The sequence below is a fragment of the Salmo trutta genome, chromosome 6 (genome assembly GCF_901001165.1).
Source record: "Salmo trutta chromosome 6, fSalTru1.1, whole genome shotgun sequence".
In the NCBI taxonomy this organism is placed as follows: domain Eukaryota; kingdom Metazoa; phylum Chordata; class Actinopteri; order Salmoniformes; family Salmonidae; genus Salmo; species Salmo trutta.
Window position 1 is genome coordinate 45517173 of NC_042962.1, and position 18102 is coordinate 45535274.

Below are 18102 nucleotides of genomic sequence, written 5' to 3' on the forward strand. Positions count from 1 at the left end.
CAATGAAGTTGTTTTCTTTCATTATGGCGACCTCCCGACCCAGCCGCCACTCCCCTGCATGCTTGGGGAAATGTGTGCTAATCATACACCATAAAGATCTTTAAACAGAAGGGGGTTGGCCGGGGCAGTGGAAATGGAGGGGGCTTTAATAAAATTAATTTTCAACAGCGTGTGAATACTAATAGAGCCGAGTAGAGCAGACCTTGGTGGTGGCGTGTCGGAGATGAGACGCGGCCACCGCAGAGCGATACCAGCCTTAATGAGACTGTTTTAGGGTATTAAGGACGGTGGAGACTAGGTAGCTGCCTGACAGGCCACGCACTGTAGCTACTGCACCGTTTCTCCTTCAGCTTTTGATCTCGAATTCAAAAGGACCTTTTGGAGTCTTGGGTGATCCAGAAGAGTTCAAAGATGAATGCCTAGTTAAAGCTTGTAAAACCTGGATGTCTCAATGGTTACACATTTGCCCCAATGTTAATTTAATCATATGCTGCCGATTGTAACAAACAATACAGGGAATCCACTTCAAAGCTGGCCAGCCTACTAACACTTTCTTTTTCATCACTAATGATGCAGGTGGCGATAGTGTTTTTCCACTCTTTATTGGTGAGCCTGATGCTGCAGTGACAAATGAGCGTCTGCAGTCTCATTGCTGATTCACCACATCCTAAGTGTAATGGCCTGTGCCCTCTATCCTACCTCTGATCGGGGAAGGCTACGGTGCACCTGTGAGACCATAGGAGCAGCAGGACAACTAATAACTGTTCAAATCAACTTTCAGTTTGCCTCCTCTAATGCCGTGTACACTAGCACGCGGTGCCGCGCAGTGAAACACCGCTTCCCATTCATTGGAAGGAAAGTGGTTAGAAGCGGAGAGGGCGGAGGACCGTGGTAGCCTACTTTTGCAGCCAAAATTATTTCAAAAAAATATATTAAATAAATACACAGAGGATGCTTTTCCTCTCAAGAAAATGCAAAGAGCGCCATCTGCTGCTATTCCCATGTCCTGCAGGAGATTTTTTTTCTCACACATTCTCGTGAAGATGCTGTATATCTGCTCTCAATTTATACTTCAAATATACAACATATGTGATTACATGCTTCGGACAGGGACTGAAGTCGGTTTATTTCAAGTTTAAATTTCAACAAATTCTATCACGGGTGAAAGAAGTGAACAAAACATGAAATATGTACAGTCATAATACACAGAAAATATAACAGACGGTATATAAATATAGGTACGGGAGGGATAAAACAATGACTGGAGCTAAACAAAAGAAGCATGCATTGTAAATGGTTCACAAGGCATAGAACAGCCAAGCCAATATTACATCTGTGGAAAATACTGCCATTAAACTGTTGGCTTTATTTACAGCAGCCTTGGGATGCATCCCAAATGGAACCTTATGCCCTATACTGGGCACTACTTTTGACCGGGTCCCACAAGGCTCTGGTCAAAAGTAGTGCACTAGGTAGGGAATAGGGTGCCACTTGGGACATAACCTTCGTCTTCGACGCAACACATTTCCTGTCTAATTCATGACATATAATACAGTATTTCAAAATGGGGGCAAAAATAACAATTCAAAACAGTATTCAGAAGCTATTAGTATGGATTAATATTGCAGGTATACTGTAAAAAAACAAAACAAGGCACAAGCAAATACACGCTCAAGATACATGGCTTGAGGATAATAGGGTTTGGTTTTTGATACAGGCCAATGTGTGCACACAGCATACAATTACAGTATAGTATACAATGTTTGGTCTGTTAAATCAGCCCTAGCTTGGTAGCTGTGATGGATATCAATAGTGTGTGTGTGTGTTATATAATACAAGCTGACCAGACATTCATAGATTAGAAGCAACGTTTCTTCAACATAAAGTCAGAGTTGGGAATGTTAGTTAATCATCGAGGTTGCTGGGTATAATATTTGCATGTTCCCTCGCATGCAAATGAGGTCTCTCTCTGACTCTCTTTTTATAACAAGTTTGTGAATCAATGATTAAAAGTACTGTACAAAACACTCATTTTAAGTTTCATTTTTGATTCAATTGCAACAGGCAGGTCTAACAAAAGAAATACTGTGTTTGTATTTGACAACATTTTGGACTTGGTCATAGCCATAGCTGATAAAATTGCTATGAGTTCTCACATTTGAGAAAACAGAAACATTGTGCACTGTTACAGTACATTTAACAGTCAATGTAGTGAAACCGTACTACAGAAACAGTAAGGCCCGATAGTGTTCTCAGTAACACGCCACCTTTATCTTGACTTTTAACAGGGTTGGGCTCAATTCATTTCAATCAAATCAGGAAGTAAACTGAAATTCCAATTTCATTTTTATCCCCATTGACAAGTATTGAGGAAAATTGGGAATTGGAATTTCTGAATTGAAATTGACCCAAACTCTGAATTCTTGTTCTAACCGAAACAACTGTACCTTTAACATTCATAATAAGGAGAGTAAAATACATTAGGTTTAACGCCATGATTAGTATTTCTAAAGCAGCAGTAACATTTCATAGGTGCGCATAAAAATGACATCTATACATTTCAAACAAGGATGGTTAACTTACAATGGTCATTTACAGTGCTTTGACAAAAAAGTTCATCCAAGTAGTTGGATTTTTTGTAACTAATTAATTATTGCTGGATTCAATTCAAAAGACAAAACTTCTTACCTCTTTTTTTCCCTGTCTTTAAATTGTAAAAAAAAAAAAAAATTGCACTGGCACTTAAAATGTCCTTAGATTATCGACTAATACGTCAGATTGTCAAGGTCTTTCTACTATGTGACGAATAGGTACTGCCCATATTTAGATTTTAGACAAAATATTTCACATTTGAAAATTCTAGGACTCTTCATTGCGGTTTTACATTTGCAAGAATACTTCAGATCCCAGTAGTTTTGACTCATTACAACGTGCCCGAATGTTAAAGCACAAAAAACAGCAGACTCAAACCCCACCAACTCAACCAATAACTCCCCTTCCATAATAATGTATGAAGGGTGAGATTGTAATCCTTGTGAAAGGGGAAAACATTCCTTCACCAGTTGTTGGGGCCCAAACCACACAGTCAACACAGGTGTTACACAAATAGGAAGTTTACAGAGGCTTATTCAACACAGCTTTTCACTGCATGTACTAATCATTGGCCAGCCAAATGATCTTCACCCACTAATGGAAATTAAAGTTTTTTTTTTTTTAGATTCTCACTAACTAAGAAATTCTACCGCTTCACAAGGATTATTCTTTAAATACAGGCTTAAAAACATAGCATCGTCACTAAGAACAAATTCTTCAGACGGCAAATACTATGGAACAATTACTATCGAAATCGCCATTTTTAAACTGCCCCTTTACAAATAACCAAACAACACGTTTCCAAATAAGCCTATCTGTCCATTGCGAGAAGGAACACTAGAGGCAATGAGGCTGTCGTGTGCAGAGCGACACTCTGCTTGCATCAACATTAAAACCTTTCAGACGGTTTATAAAGGACTCAGGTTTCATTCAAAGCTCTTTACATTCATTCGACTAGGTCTGAAGTAGTGTCGCATTCGTATCTTAATAAAATGTGGAATAAACGGATTTACAAGACGACAAAACAGAAGGAAATCAAATACTGATTGCAACAGGCATAGGGTTTCCCAACAAGGAACAGCCTACAGCCTTTATTATAATACATTAAAACCACAAGGAGGTCTGGAAAGAAAGATTGAGGCACAACTGTTTCCCTATCTGGGTCACGTTCATTAGGGCACGCCATGGAAAATATTTCAAAACGGTAAAAAGAAAATTAGTGTTTCTAATTGGACCAGTAGTCCCTTCCTGTTTCATTCTGTTTTGCACCGATTGGTGCCCTATGAACATAACCCTGTACTGTATGTACCTGCACACACATGGATGGAGCCAGAGGGCCATGTTCATTAATATGAGGAGATGTCTGAGGAGCTGCTGCTGTTGCTGGTGGACGTCTGGGCTCTCTTTATGTACAAGTTCAGCAGCTTCATCTGGTGGGATAGTAAAGACGCTGAATGAAACCAACACATCACAACATGACGATTCAAGATATTGAAAAACATTCTGCAACCAGTAGATCTTGAAAAAAAAAAAGAGAAGGGAATTAAAGACATTGTCTGTGTCCCAAGTGGCACCCTATTTCCTAGTGCACTACAGGGTGCCATTTGAGACCGACCCAGACAGGGTGCTGAGATGAGACGGTAGTGTACCTTGCTTCCTGTGAGTTGGGCCAGGTAGGGCTTCAGCTCTTCACCGATGACAGAGTAGACAGCCACCAGACAGAACACACTGGCCTTCCTCACACTGCTCTCTGTGTTGTCGTACCCCTGTACACAGAGAGAGACATCAGAACAATACTAGACATACACTGAGTACAGCAAACATTAGGAACACCTTCCTAACATTGAGTTTCAGCCCCCCTTTTTGCGTCGGGGCATGGACTCTACAAGGTGTCGAAAGCGTTCCACATGGATGCTGGCCCAAGTTGGCTCGATGTCCTTTCGGTGGTGGACCATTCTTGATACACACGGGAAACTGTTGAGTGTGAAAAACCCAACAGCGTTGCAGTTCTTGACACAAACCGGTACGCCTGGCACCTACTACCGTACCCTGTTCAAAGGCACTTCCAATATTTGGACTTGCCCATTCACCCTCTGAATGGCACAACCTGGCCCAACTGAATGGCACACATACACAATCCATTTGTTACTTCTAGGTTGGACTACTGCAATGCTCTACTTTCCGGCTACCCGGATAAAGCACTAAATAAACTTCAGTTAGTGTTAAATACGGCTGCTAGAATCCTGACTAGAACCCAAAAATTTGATCATATTACTCCAGTGTTAGCCTCCCTACACTGGCTTCCTGTTAAGGCAAGGGCTGATTTCAAGGTTTTACTGCTAACCTACAAAGCATTACATGGGCTTGCTCCTACCTATCTTTCCGATTTGGTCCTGCCGTACATACCTTCACGTACGCTACGGTCACAAGACGCAGGCCTCCTAATTGTCCCTAGAATTTCTAAGCAAACAGCTGGAGGCAGGGCTTTCTCCTATAGAGCTCCATTTTTATGGAATAGTCTGCCTACCCATGTGAGAGATGCAGACTCGGTCTCAACCTTTAAGTCTTTACTGAAGACTCATCTCTTCAGTGGGTCATATGATTGAGTGTAGTCTGGCCCAGGAGTGTGAAGGTGAACGGAAAGGCTCTGGAGCAACGAACCGCCCTTGCTGTCTCTGCCTGGCCGGTTCCCCTCTCTCCACTGGGATTCTCTGCCTCTAACCCTATTACAGGGGCTGAGTCACTGGCTTATTGGTGTTCTTCCATGCCGTCCCTAGAAGGGGTGCATCACTTGAGTGGGTTGAGTACTGACGTGGTCTTCCTGTCTGGGTTGGCGCCCCCTCTTGGGTTGTGCCGTGGCGGAGATCTTTTTGGGCTATACTCGGCCTTGTCTCAGGATGGTAAGTTGGTGGTTGAAGATATCCCTCTAGTGGTGTGGGGGCTGTGCTTTGGCAAAGTGGGTGGGGTTATATCCTTCCTGTTTGGCCCTGTCCGGGGGTATCGTCGGATGGGGCCACAATGTCTCCTGACCCCTCCTGTCTCAGCCTCCAGTATTTATGCTGCAGTAGTTTATGTGTCGGGGGGCTAGGGTCAGTCTGTTATATCTGGAGTATTTCTCCTGTCTTATCCGGTGTCCTGTGGGAATTTAAGTATGCTCTCTCTAATTCTCTCTTTCTCTCTTTCTTTCTTTCTCTCTCTCGGAGGACCTGAGCACTAGGACCATACCTCAGGACTACCTGACACGATGACTCCTTGCTGTCCCCAGTCCACCTGGCCGTGCTGCTGCTCCAGTTTCAACTGTTCTGCCTGCGGCTATGGAACCCTGACCTGTTCACCAGACGTGCTACCTGTCCCAGACCTGCTGTTTTCAACTCTCTAGAAACAGCAGGAGCGGTAGAGATACTCTCAATGATCGGCTATGAAAAGCCAACTGACATTTACTCTTGAGGTTCTGACTTGTTGCACCCTCGACAACTGTGATTATTATTATTTGACCATGCTGGTCATTTATGAACATTTGAACATCTTGGCCATGTTCTGTTATAATCTCCACCCGGCACAGCCAGAAGAGGACTGGTCACCCCTCATAGCCTGGTTCCTCTCTAGGTTTCTTCCTAGGTTTTGGCCATTCTAGGGAGTTTTTCCAAGACACCGTGCTTCTACACCTGCATTGCTTGCTGTTTGGGGTTTTAGGCTGGGTTTCTGTACAGCACTTTGAGGTATCAGCTGATGTAAGAAGGGCTATATAAATACATTTGATTTGATGTCAAGGCTTAACATTCCTTCTTTAACCTGTCTCCTCCCCTTCATCTACACTGATTGAAGTGGATTCAACAGGTGACATCAATAAGGGATCATAGCTTTCACCTGGTCAGTCTATATCATGGAAAGAGCAGGTGTCCTTATGTTTTGTATATACTCAGTGTCTACACAGTGTGGCATAATCCCAAGGACAGAAAGTCATTATCTTATGTAACTAAACTCCAAGCATCAACACTGTACTGGAAATAGATAAATATCAAGTGCTTCTATTTAAAGTAGATCCATTTCAAGTGCTTCTATTTGAAGTAGATACATTTCAAGTGCTTCTATTTGAAGTAGATACATTTCAAGTGCTTCTATTTAAAGTAGATACATTTCAAGTGCTTCCGCGTCAACCAATCAGTAAGCACATCAATAAATCAACCAATGGACTAACCAATCATTCAACTTGATCTATAAAGCCCTTTTTACCTGCAGTAGTCCTGGTATGATGTCAGGCAGCAGCTGGTGTAGGGACTCCTTGGTGATGCGTTCTATCACCTTGGTCTGCATCTTGATGGAAGCCAGGTTGATGGGGTAGTCAGCCGTCTGGACGATGGGACACAGCACCTTGATACACTGTTCTGGGTGGATGGAGCCGGCCAGGGTGGAGGCTGACTCCTCTGCTGCCCGCACAACCTGGGTAGAGAGGGAAGGGTAGAGTGAGGAGGGTGAAATGGTTGATCATGGAATGGGTTCATTTTGGTTTATTGGCAGAGAAGGGTACATGTACAGTACCAGTCAAACGTTTGGACAGACCTACTCATTCATGGGTTTTTCTTTATTTTTACTATTTTCTACATTGTAGAATAATAGTGAAGACAGCAAAACTATTAAATAACACATGGAATCATGTAGTAACCAAAAAAGTGTTAAACAAATCAAAATATATTATATATATTTGTTATTCTTCAAAGTAGCCACCCTTTGCCTTGATGACAGCTTTGCACACTATTGGCATTCTCTCAACAAGCTTCATGAGGTAGTCACCTGGAATGCATTTCAATTAACAGGTGTGCCTTGTTAAAAGTTCATTTGTGGAATTTCTTGAGCCAATCAGTTGTGTTGTGACAAGGTAGTTGGGGTATACAGAAGAAAGCCCTATCTGGTAAAAAACCAAGTCCATATTATGGCAAGAACAGCTCAGCAAAGAGAAATGACAGTCCATCATTATTTTAAGACACGAAGGTCAGTCAATGCGGAACATTTCAAGAACTTTGAAAGTTTTTTCATGTGCAGTCGCAAAAACAATCAAGCGCTACGATGAAACTGGCTCTCATGAGGACCGCCACAGGAAAGGAAGACGCAGAGTTCTCTGCTGCAGAGGATAAGTTCATTAGAGTTACCAGCCTCAGAAATTGCAGCCCAAATAAATGCTTCACAGAGTTCAAGTAACAGACACATCTCAACATCAACTGTTCAGAGTAGACTGTGTGAATCAGGCCTTCATGGTCGAATTTCTGCAAAGAAACCACTACTAAAGGACACCAATACGAAGAAAAGACTTGCTTGGGCCAAGAAACACAAACGATGTATTTTAGACCGGTGGAAATCTGTCCATTGGTCTGATGAGTCCAACTGTGAGATTTTTGGTTCCAACCACCATCTCTTTGTGAGACGCAGAGTAGGTGAACGGATGATCTCCACATGTGTGGCTCCCACCGTGAAGCATGGAGGAGGTGGTGTGATGGTGTGGGGATGCTTTGCTGGTGATTTATTTAGAATTCAAGGCACACTTAATCAGCATGGCTAAAACAACATTCTGCAGCGATACGCCATCCCATCTGGTTTCCGCTTATTCGGACTTATTCATTTGTTTTTCAACAGGACAATGACCCAAAACACACCTCCAGACAGTGTAATGGATATTTGACCAAGGAGAGTGATAGAGTGCTGCATCAGATGACCTGGCCTCCACAATCACCCGACCTCAACCCAATTGAGATGGTTTGGAATAAATTGGATCGCAGAGTGAAGGAAAAGCAGCTCAGCATATGTGGGAACTCCCTCAAGACTGTTGGAAAAGCATTCCTCATTAAGCTGGTTGTGAGAATGCCAAGAGTGTGCAAAGCTGTCATCAAGGCAAAGGGTGGCTACTTTGAAGAATCTCAAATATAAAATATTTGGATTTGTTTAACACTTTTTTGGTTACTACATGATTCCATATGTGTTATTTCATAGTTTTGATGTCTTCACTATTATTCTACAATGTAGAAAATAGTAAAAAATTAAGAAAAACCCTTGAATAAGTTGATGTGTCCAAAATTTTGACTGGTACAGGCAAGACTATACTTCATCCCGACAGTCTTTTCATAATTTTATTTCGATGTGCTATTAACTCCATTAAAAAACTAACACATCATCACAGAGATGAAAGCTATTAACTCAAGATGTGTAGACTTAGCATGTCCTCTAAAGCAGAGCCTCATAGACAGAGACAGCCAGTGAGAGCTACCTCTTTGTGGGAGTCTTTGTGTGCCTCCAGAGTCTTCATGATGGTGAGTTCTGCATAGTTCTTGAAGCGGGCCGGCTGGTTACGTAAGATCTCCTTCAGCACTCGTAGTGCCAGGGCCCGGATGGTGTGCTGCAGGTTGGGAGAAAAGGACACAACATGCTCAGAACCAACCACTCAGAGACAGTGGAAGGAAAAACAGTGGATTAAAAACATCAGATTGTGGCATGGCTCCCAGGACAGGAGTTTACTTTGTGTCTCTCCATCCATCCATTTATCCTTTCCTCCAGAGTCCTTACATCTTGGTCTGACAGGGTCTCTAGCAGCAGGAGCAACATGGTTTTGAAGTGTTCCTCCCACACTGCCAGGCTGTCCTCCCGGGCTATCTTCAGCAGCTCCACCAGGGCTCCCCTCCTCTCCTCTGGCCTCTCACTGGGGTTAGACAGCTCCTTCAGCAGCTCGCCCACCTTTCAACGACCACAATAGATATTAGTCAGTGACCATAGAATTACATATAGATCAGTAGTAAAACACTGAAAAAAAAATGATTGTCAAACGAATTCAATCAATCACCAGTTCCAGCTGCTCCGCAGGGGAACTGTTCTTGGTACGCAGCATCTTGTTCTCTCCACCACACTCTTGGCGGCCTGCGAGGAAGAGGGTTGAGGGGGGGGGGGGTCTTACCTTACAGCTAATATATAGCCTATTATAAACAGGGTGGTTCAAGCCCTAAATGCTGCTTGGCTGACAACCGTATAGCACGGGTATGACAAAACATGTATTGTTACTGCTCTAATTACGTTGGTGACCAGTTTATAACAGCAATAACACACCTCAGTGGTTTATGTTATATACGACACCTGGGCCTTATTGCTTAAATGTTTTATGACCATCCAAAATGGCACCCTATCCCTATACAGCTCACTACTTTTGACCAGCGCTATGTAAGGAATAGGGTGGTCAAAAGTAGTGCACTACATAGGGAACAGGGTGCCATTTCAGACCCTTGAGACAGCCTCACCCTCTCGAAGGTGCTCCACGTCGTCCTCGTACACCGTCTCTCTCAGGGCAGCCTTGTCGTAGGCGCTGATGGTGTCTGTGTAGTTGTAGGGGTTGTAGTCGCGGCCCCGGGGCCCGGAGAAGGAACGCGGGGAGGGGGTGTTGAGTAGGGAGGTCTTGTTGTCCAGGGCCGTGCGACCCCCGGGCCCCTCCACCACGTCGACACCAGAGTGTGACGCTGTTCCAACACCCGGCTGAGGAGAAACAAGACTTTTGACAAAACGTAACATAACAAACGTACAGTTTTATAAAAATAACTAAATGTATGCATGTCCATTCTAGAGAAAATAAATATATTCACCAAAGAGAACAGTTGCCAAAAAAGTGCACTTGTTCACTCCCCCCTCTGGATTTAAAAGGAATGGGCTGTGGGAAGACACTCCCTCTAGTCTATTCTAACACCAATCCAAATATTTTAAATCAATGAGGGGGAGGGAGTGAGTGAGTGAGTGATTGAGTGAGTGAGTGGAGAATAGTAGGGAATTGCCAAAGCCCCTCACCGTGTCCTCTCTCTTGCCTCTGCCTGGCTCCATGAGGTCCTCCTGACTGCGGAAGCTGAAGTTCTGGATGGCCTCAGTGACGCCTCGCAGGGAGCTATAGATCTGATCGGTGTTCAGGTTCTCTGTGTCGTACTCCAACATGCTTCGGGTCACACCGCGAGGGGAGGGTTATTATTCAAGTACGACACTAACATACAACACCACCACAGGAACAAGACGTCTGCCCAGTGGGCAAAAGCGGGGGGGAAAAACTGGTTGAAACGACGCCATTTTATTTACCGAGTACGTAAGGATGTCATTTCAAGCAGTTTCCTCATGTAAAAGATCAACCGTGCAGAACAGTATGTGTTGACAGAGACAGAGTGGAACAGTCAAGGTGTTAATGTGGTGAATCCTCCGAAATGTGGGCACATGAGAGCACAGATAGTTGCTGCGGAATGAGAAATGTGAGCACATGAGAGCACAGATAGTTGCTGCAGAATGAGAAATGTGGGCACATGAGAGCACAGATAGCTGCTGCGGAATGAGAAAAATAAATAAATGAAGTGAAAAACAAAATAGACCGTGGGGTAGGGACAAATCAAGGGTGACACAGCTATGTGACAATGTACCTGGGAGAGAAAGCACTTCGTAGGGTCTTCAGGGAGGGGGCAGCAGGGGTGGAGGAGAGAGGAGAAGGGAAGGGAGGGGGGTACTTTGACAGGCCATCGGCACTCCAACCCCATAGCCGACTGTAATGTGCCCAGAGCACGGCGAGGGAGGGAGGGAGGGAGGGAGGGAGGGAAAGAAAAGTGGGGATAGAGGCGCGAGGGAGAAAAAGAGAGATGTGAGGAGGGAACAGAGTCGAGCGGGGGAGGGGGGGGATGACGAGTACTTGTTGTCGTTGTTAGTTAAGTTAGTAGTGATGTAACTAACTTCTATGGTGTGTTGGGGACCAGGTATTAAAAGGTTACGTCAAACCTACCTGGGAGAGAGCCCTCCCCCATGGGAGCAGTTGGTGGGAGAGGTGAGGGGGCTGCTGCGACTGCTGGGGTGGCGAGGTGGGGGAGGAGTCCGTCCCATGGTGCTACTGGGAGAAGCCTGCGGATCACACAGAATCGGAGCAGGTAGAGTACATTATAAACCCGGGTGGTTCGAGCCCTGAATGCTGATTGGCTGACAACCGTAGTATATCAGACCGTATAACACGGGTATGACAAAACAGTTATTTTTACTGCTCTAATTACGTTGGTAACCAGTTTATAAATAGCAATAAGGCACCTCAGGGTTTGTGATATATGGCCAATATACCACGGCTAAGGGCTGTATCCAGACACTCTAAGAACAGCCCTTAGTCATGGTATATTGGCCATATACCACACCTCCTCAGTCTTTATTGCTTAATCATATGATGCTATCCCTGTATGTTTAGATTACAATTGTCCATGTTACAGCAAGCAAGGTTTAGGTTGATGGCTAACGGTGCCAGTGAGAAGAGGACCTTCCTGAGCAAATTCCCTACTCTTCTTCTCGTGGTGAGTAGATATTTGGGATCCAGTACTTTTAGCCCTGCTCAGTCTCATCCTCTCTAAGACGTTGACTACACGTGAACGTCAGAGTCAGGTCTTACCACGCCGGTGTTGCTGGAGTTCCGGAGGTGGCTATGCAGCAGTTTAGTGGCTCCGTCCTGGAAGGTCTTGGGCAGGGCCCCCAGCAGCATGGTGAACTCTGGGGTGTTCAGCTCGAACAAGGCGATCAGAACCACCTGGGCCGCCTGGGGATTAAAGGGTCACAGCGAGGTCAATGGTTAGAGGTCATCAAAGAGGGCGTTCACTTTTTTCCCCACTAACATTGATGTGCGATATCACGCAACAGCAAAGTGCATTTCATGGTAATATTTGGCCCTTAGAGAAGAGAGGGAACATCCGACAAGCCCATTCTGCTCTTACGGAACCACGAGTCACATCAGTCAACGTACTGACAAACACATGATCCATACGCACCGCACGGAAATACAGAAGCACACACTCGTTTTAGGTTCAGCTAGCATTCAGTTAGTCAGGCGAGTTAAAACCAATGTCAGTTCTCGTAAACCAGTTCAAAACCAGCATCACAATGCTCTCGGGTGAAATTCCATGCATGTTGGTCAACCAAACCCGGTCACTGCAGATACACAAGAACTATGAGTAACAAGTAACAGCAGCACAGGCTATTAGAAAAAACGCAATATTTACCGCACATTCAGAGCCATTGTGTTGCCCATTCCCACCCCGTCGCTTAAAGGGGCAATCTGCAGTTGCAACATAAACATTTTGACTTGTAAATTAATTATATGTACCCAGATATTAGCTTGTTTAACTCCATTGTTTGTAAACAAAGTAAATGTAAAACAAACACGGTACAGCCTCAAAACGTAGTTAAAACTATCATTGTGATATCATGGGTGGTTAGTCCTTGCATCCCTAGCTCGGTCTATGAATTTGAGAGTGGTTGCATTTCTCCAGGCCAGCTTTTTAGCAAAACAGTGGTGGGGTCAACACCTTGTTATCTTTTCAACTGCTGATTGCCGCTTTAACATTCACTCATTATGAAGAAAACTTTGAAAGCAGAAACAACTGTTCTGGCTCATTCAGAGCCATTTCAGTCCCCATTCCCACCCCTGCACTGTCCTTTACATTCACAGTTATAAAGCAGAAACAACTCTGTGTCTGCCAGCAAGGCGAAGTTGGATTAGAGACAGAGAGCCCAGGCTTGAGGAGGTTATGTTAGGCAGTCTGCCGACCGTGCAGCTGACTGATGGGCCGGGGGGGCTCTAGTACCTGCTTGCACCGCTCCTCCACGTTCCCCTCTCCAGGTAGAGAGGCTACGGTGGTGCTGGGCCTGCCTGACAACTCCTCACCTGCCCAGCTATGGTGGAAGCTCTGGGGTTGGGGTCGACCGACGGGTAGGGAAATTATCCGTTTAAAATACAAAAATAAAAACAACCAAAAAAGCCAGCAAACAATAGTTATTTTAGAGCTTCGGCTGATCAGTTGAAAATTCGCCAGCTGGTTAAATCTGGGACATTTACAGAAATGCTGATTAATGTGCATTGTCCCTGTGAAACACAAAGTCAATTTACAAAAAAAGTGTCTGACGCTGTTGCTATGGAAACAAACAAACCCAACTCGACCCACCTTCCGGACGTCGGAGCTCTTTGGTTCCGTGGTCCAGGTGATGATGCGGGAGACGGCCAGGCGTGTCTCGCTGGAGTTGACAAAGTCCGCGGGGTCCATTTGACGGGCCAGGCACTCAATGTACCTCAGGATGGCCACCTTGACCTTCAGGTTGGGGGTCTGGGTCTGGTCCACGATGAAACGCATCAGGATGTTAAACTGCTGGTCGAACGGGAACGAGTCCCTGGGAAAGAGAGAGGAAAAGAAATAGAAAAAGGCATGAGATGAGAGGGATTGATCCACTAGAACAGGGATCATCAACTAGATTCAGGCAAGGGACGATTTTTGCGTGGATTGTCGTGGGGCCGGTACCTAATTACAAATCATTTGTAGTTGGCAAATTGACTGCAAACTGATATAATATTTGACTAAAACATAATCATTTCAAACCTCATTTGTATATTATCATCATGTCTCTCTTTTATGCGTGGAAATACTTAGGAACAGATTTCCAAAATTAAAATCACCTGGACCTGATAAAAAAAGGTATGTCCAGCAATGAAAATGCAAAAAAATTTGTTTTGCTCAGAAAACATGGGGGTACAAATAAAACCACTCGTGGGACAAATTCGATCCCGCGGGTCGCCAGTTGGGGAACCCTGCACTAGAAACTCTACAAACAGCCAAAATCAACATATAAGTGCTTTTCACACTACCAAGCAGAGCCAAACCAAGCTGTACCGAGCTGGCCTGGTTACACATCCACCATAGTGGGTGGAATCGTGCTGAAAAGCAAAAAGTGGAAGAAGAAAGAAAATGACCTGTGTGAAAACGGTAATAGAGATGGGGCTTTAGTTCTGACCTGGTGACGTCCAGAGCCTTCTGGACCTTGGCCTGTACGGAACCCAGGAGGTCGGCTCCCATCTTCTTCAGCAGCTGGGTGAGCAGGACAAACAGCCAGTCCTGCACGTCCTCTCTGTGCAGGGTGATGAAGTCTACCAGGGTCTCCAGAAACATACTGAACACCTGACACAGTGACCACCCAGTCAGTCAATAACAGGCTATACATATTTACTTCACTGTTAAGGAGTATTACAGTAGGACAACATAGAGAACATCAATAATTAACCAATCAACTTTCTGAATAGTTGGATTCGATTGCATTGCTATTGAAAAGTGAAGGACAAAAACAAAAACACTTACTCGCTGATGTTATAAATCCCCCGCAAAGAGCACCATGCGACACAAAAACAGACAGTTAGTTAGTACAGTAACTACATTAGCTTCACGTCAGAACACAGGTTATATCAGACACGGGGGGTTCGATTGGGGGCTCACCTTGCTGTGTGGGTCAGCAAACATCCTTGTGAAGATCTCACACAACCTCTTCAGCTCCACACGGCTGCTCCACACGAGCGGGGAAAAAAGGAAGGCAATCAATCGCACAGCACCTTTTGGTTTCAGCCAGATTTCAAATCAAATCAAACTTTATTTGCCACATGCGCCGAATACAACAAGTGTAGACTTTACCGTGAAATGCTTACTTACAAGCCCTTAACCAACAGTGCAGTAAAAGAAGAAGAAAATATTTACCAAGTAGGCTAAAATAACAAGTAACAATAAGAATAACGAGGCTATATACAGGGGGCACCGGTACCGAGTCAGTGTGCTGTGGTACAGGTTAGTTGAGGTAATCTGTACATGTAGGTGGGGGTGAAGTGACTATGCATAGATAATAAACAAACAGCAAGTAGCAGCAGTGTACAGGGGGGTGGTCAATATATATTGTCCAGTGGCGATTTTGATGAATTGTTCAGCAGTCTAATGGCTTGGGGGTAGAAGCTGTTGAGGAGCCTTTGGGTCCTAGACTTGGCGCTCCGGTACCGCTTGCCGTGCGGTAGCAGAGAGAACAGATTTCTATCTAGAGCACAGTTGTCTCAGAGACGGCCTCAAATACGCGACATCACAAAAGCTCGAAACAAAAATAGATCGTCTCTATCCCACCTGAGAATTCTCTGGCTAACGAGCAGGCTCTGTAGTCCCAGCAGCCCCTCCTTCCTCTCAGACCAGTTGGAACTGGCACAGTGGTTCAGCACCTCGGCCACGTCCTCCGTCTGTCTCATGTAGTGGGGCGGGCCGCCGTTCCGCGAGCCATACGAGCGCTCAGAGCAGGCGCTGCTGGCGTCGCTGTTAGCGTCGTCGTCTGAGTAGATGCCCGGGGACTCGTACCGCCGTCTGACTGGCCGCCGCTGAGGGGTCAAGGGTTAAGAGGTCAAATGGTCCTACAGGTACATATACAGCATACTCACTAAGTCATGCCACCGAGTGAAGAGAAACCAACGACACTTGCTGTTCAACAAGCTGCCACAAGACTACATTCGAGAGGCAAATAAGAGTCCAAATAGATGCTAATCCAAGAAATATTCCTCCAAGAGAAAAAGCCATCAAAGCTATTATGATCAGCATGCTATGACTCAGATGGTAAAGAGGATAGAGAATCTAAGTCACACGTGACGAGGTAAACATCCACCTTGTTGTTCCTGGCGTCTCCTAGTAACAGGGCATCGGCTACGGCTGCCTCCACCTCGGTCCCAGTGTTGAGGATCCTCATGGCGTTGACAGAGGCTGAGATACGGGCCTGGTGGGCCAGACCTAGACGCTCTGAAGGAAACACAGAGATATTATAATACTTTTAGAATAGTATTGTAGTATTATAGGAGCACAGTAATACAGTATTACAAAGGAAAAGCAGTCGACCTATTAACGAAACGGGGTGTAAAAGTCACGGGGGAAGAACAAATGAAGCAAATTTCATCAGCAGGTCATGAGAAACTCAAGAGGAGATACAGGGTATAACACAAAATAATAATATTATGAATTGACGGTTTATTTTACAGCACAGTAAAAGGGCCAATAAAAACAAAAGTGTACTAACAAAACAGAATGACACAAAATAACACAGATTGACTTGAAAAATAAGACGCATCCAAACTGAAATAAGGAGGACGCTCAGCTCTCCATCGCCCCCCTGTGGGCGATCGAGGTGAACTGCACGATGGAACACCGACATGCCATTGCCTGGTCTAACAGAGACATGCAGGACAGGTCACCTGAGTGGCCCACAGACTCAGCCGAGTGGAGAGCACTGGTGGAGCGGGAGACCCGTCTGGACGCTAGAGGAGGAACACGGGAGGGAGTGGGGTGATACTTTACTTGGATAGTCCCATCTACTAACCCTTAACCTTACACTTACCCTAACACTAAACGTCACCCTTAGCCTAACGCTTATTCTGATCTAACCGTGACCTTAGAAACCAGTTGCTTATCAACCGATAGCTTGTTAATAGTATGACCATCTGTAGAACTACAGATGGAAAACCGGGACTATCCAAATAAAGTGTGACCGGGAGAGGTTCTCTCACACGTGAAGTTAGACACGGCTTTAAAAAGAGCATCTTCTTCAACTCATACAGTGCATGACCTGTCAACCTGAGCAGGAGGAATCCTACCATGTGGCAACGCTAACTGGCTTCACGCAAACATTAGCGGGAAAAACGTTGAGAGGCGTCCCGGCGTTGGACACAAAGGCTCTGATCGCAAGTCTATAAGCTGACCGCGGACACAAGTTTAGCATCAACTCATCCCGTGCCATGTCATCAATGACTCTGGCATGATTAGTAAACAAATGGTTGTTGAGGAAAATGTTGTTGTCACTCAGGAGTGAAAAGGAAACATTTGAAAAGACACAAGTAAAAAGGCATGCAGAAGACGGAAGCAGAAGAGGTTAGTTTCGGTTGGTTTTCTTGTGGTCTGATGATGGCCTGTGTGTTCTACTCTAGATAGGGCTAGTCAGGATTCAAGCCCCCGGCAACCAAGCATTGAGGGGCATGGTGGCTATGGTCTCTGGGCTGGGCATGTTACTATACCGTACTCACCCAGAGGAGAGAATCCCCGAGCGGGGCTGGTGTCCCGGCTGCTCTCCCTAGAGGTGTCCCTGCTGCAGCCCTGACTCATGCTGGGCCGGGGGATACGACTCCTCGCTAGCATAGTGGTGGTTGGTTGGAGGGGGGGGACACAGAGAGAGAGAGAGAGAGCAGCAGCAGGAGGAAGATGAGAGCTTTATAACACACAGCCAGACAGACAGCCCAACACACTCAGAGAGAGAGCCCAGCGGAATAGAGGAGGAGTTGAATTAGTCAGGACAGAGGAGAGGAGGTTGCATTCAGTGACAGACAGGAAATGAGGTGGTTCAGAGAGCAGAGAGGTTGGAGAGGAAGAGTACAGCTGTAGAGGGGCTGTTTTCTGTCTTCAGTGTATCTGTGTGTTGTCCTTCCTGGTCCTTACCCAGGCCTGATCTGTCTGGACTGGTGTCTCGGCTGCAGCCATGGCTGCGGGGGACTTTAGGCCTCCTGTCTGCTGGCGTTGTCGCTCCAGTTGCCCTGGGGATCCTGCCGTATGTTTGGCTCAGGAGACGACCAGGGGAGCCAGAACGACTGCCAGCTGCAACACGACATAGTATGGTGTATTTATAAAGGGAGAAAAATACATAAGCACACAAATGTCG

The 18102-nt window shown here is 45.3% G+C and overlaps 1 protein-coding gene across 20 annotated transcripts in view; it reads right to left on the bottom strand.

Annotated features, from left to right (window-relative positions):
• Positions 1–1101: 1101 nt before the first annotated feature.
• LOC115196015 (CLIP-associating protein 1-B) overlaps positions 1102–18102 on the bottom strand; it is a 39790-nt gene continuing 22789 nt past the window's right edge. For 6 of the 20 annotated variants that reach the window (XM_029756452.1, XM_029756450.1, XM_029756459.1 and 3 more), the window contains 21 exons: positions 17883–18038; positions 17474–17578; positions 16649–16711; positions 16069–16199; positions 15543–15787; positions 14877–14940; positions 14742–14744; positions 14401–14564; positions 13560–13782; positions 13203–13304; positions 12014–12157; positions 11369–11484; positions 11016–11135; positions 10405–10546; positions 9867–10098; positions 9419–9492; positions 9145–9312; positions 8849–8977; positions 6826–7032; positions 4242–4358; positions 1102–4022 (listed from right to left, as the gene is read on the bottom strand). In XM_029756452.1, coding sequence (XP_029612312.1) covers positions 3939–4022; positions 4242–4358; positions 6826–7032; positions 8849–8977; positions 9145–9312; positions 9419–9492; positions 9867–10098; positions 10405–10546; positions 11016–11135; positions 11369–11484; positions 12014–12157; positions 13203–13304; positions 13560–13782; positions 14401–14564; positions 14742–14744; positions 14877–14940; positions 15543–15787; positions 16069–16199; positions 16649–16711; positions 17474–17578; positions 17883–18038 — 2789 coding nt within the window. In that variant the 3' untranslated portion in view covers positions 1102–3938. The remainder of the gene's footprint in view (positions 4023–4241; positions 4359–6825; positions 7033–8848; positions 8978–9144; positions 9313–9418; positions 9493–9866; positions 10099–10404; positions 10547–11015; positions 11136–11368; positions 11485–12013; positions 12158–13202; positions 13305–13559; positions 13783–14400; positions 14565–14741; positions 14745–14876; positions 14941–15542; positions 15788–16068; positions 16200–16648; positions 16712–17473; positions 17579–17882; positions 18039–18102) is intronic. The other 14 variants (XM_029756460.1, XM_029756458.1, XM_029756461.1 and 11 more) reach the window with 11 other exon arrangements.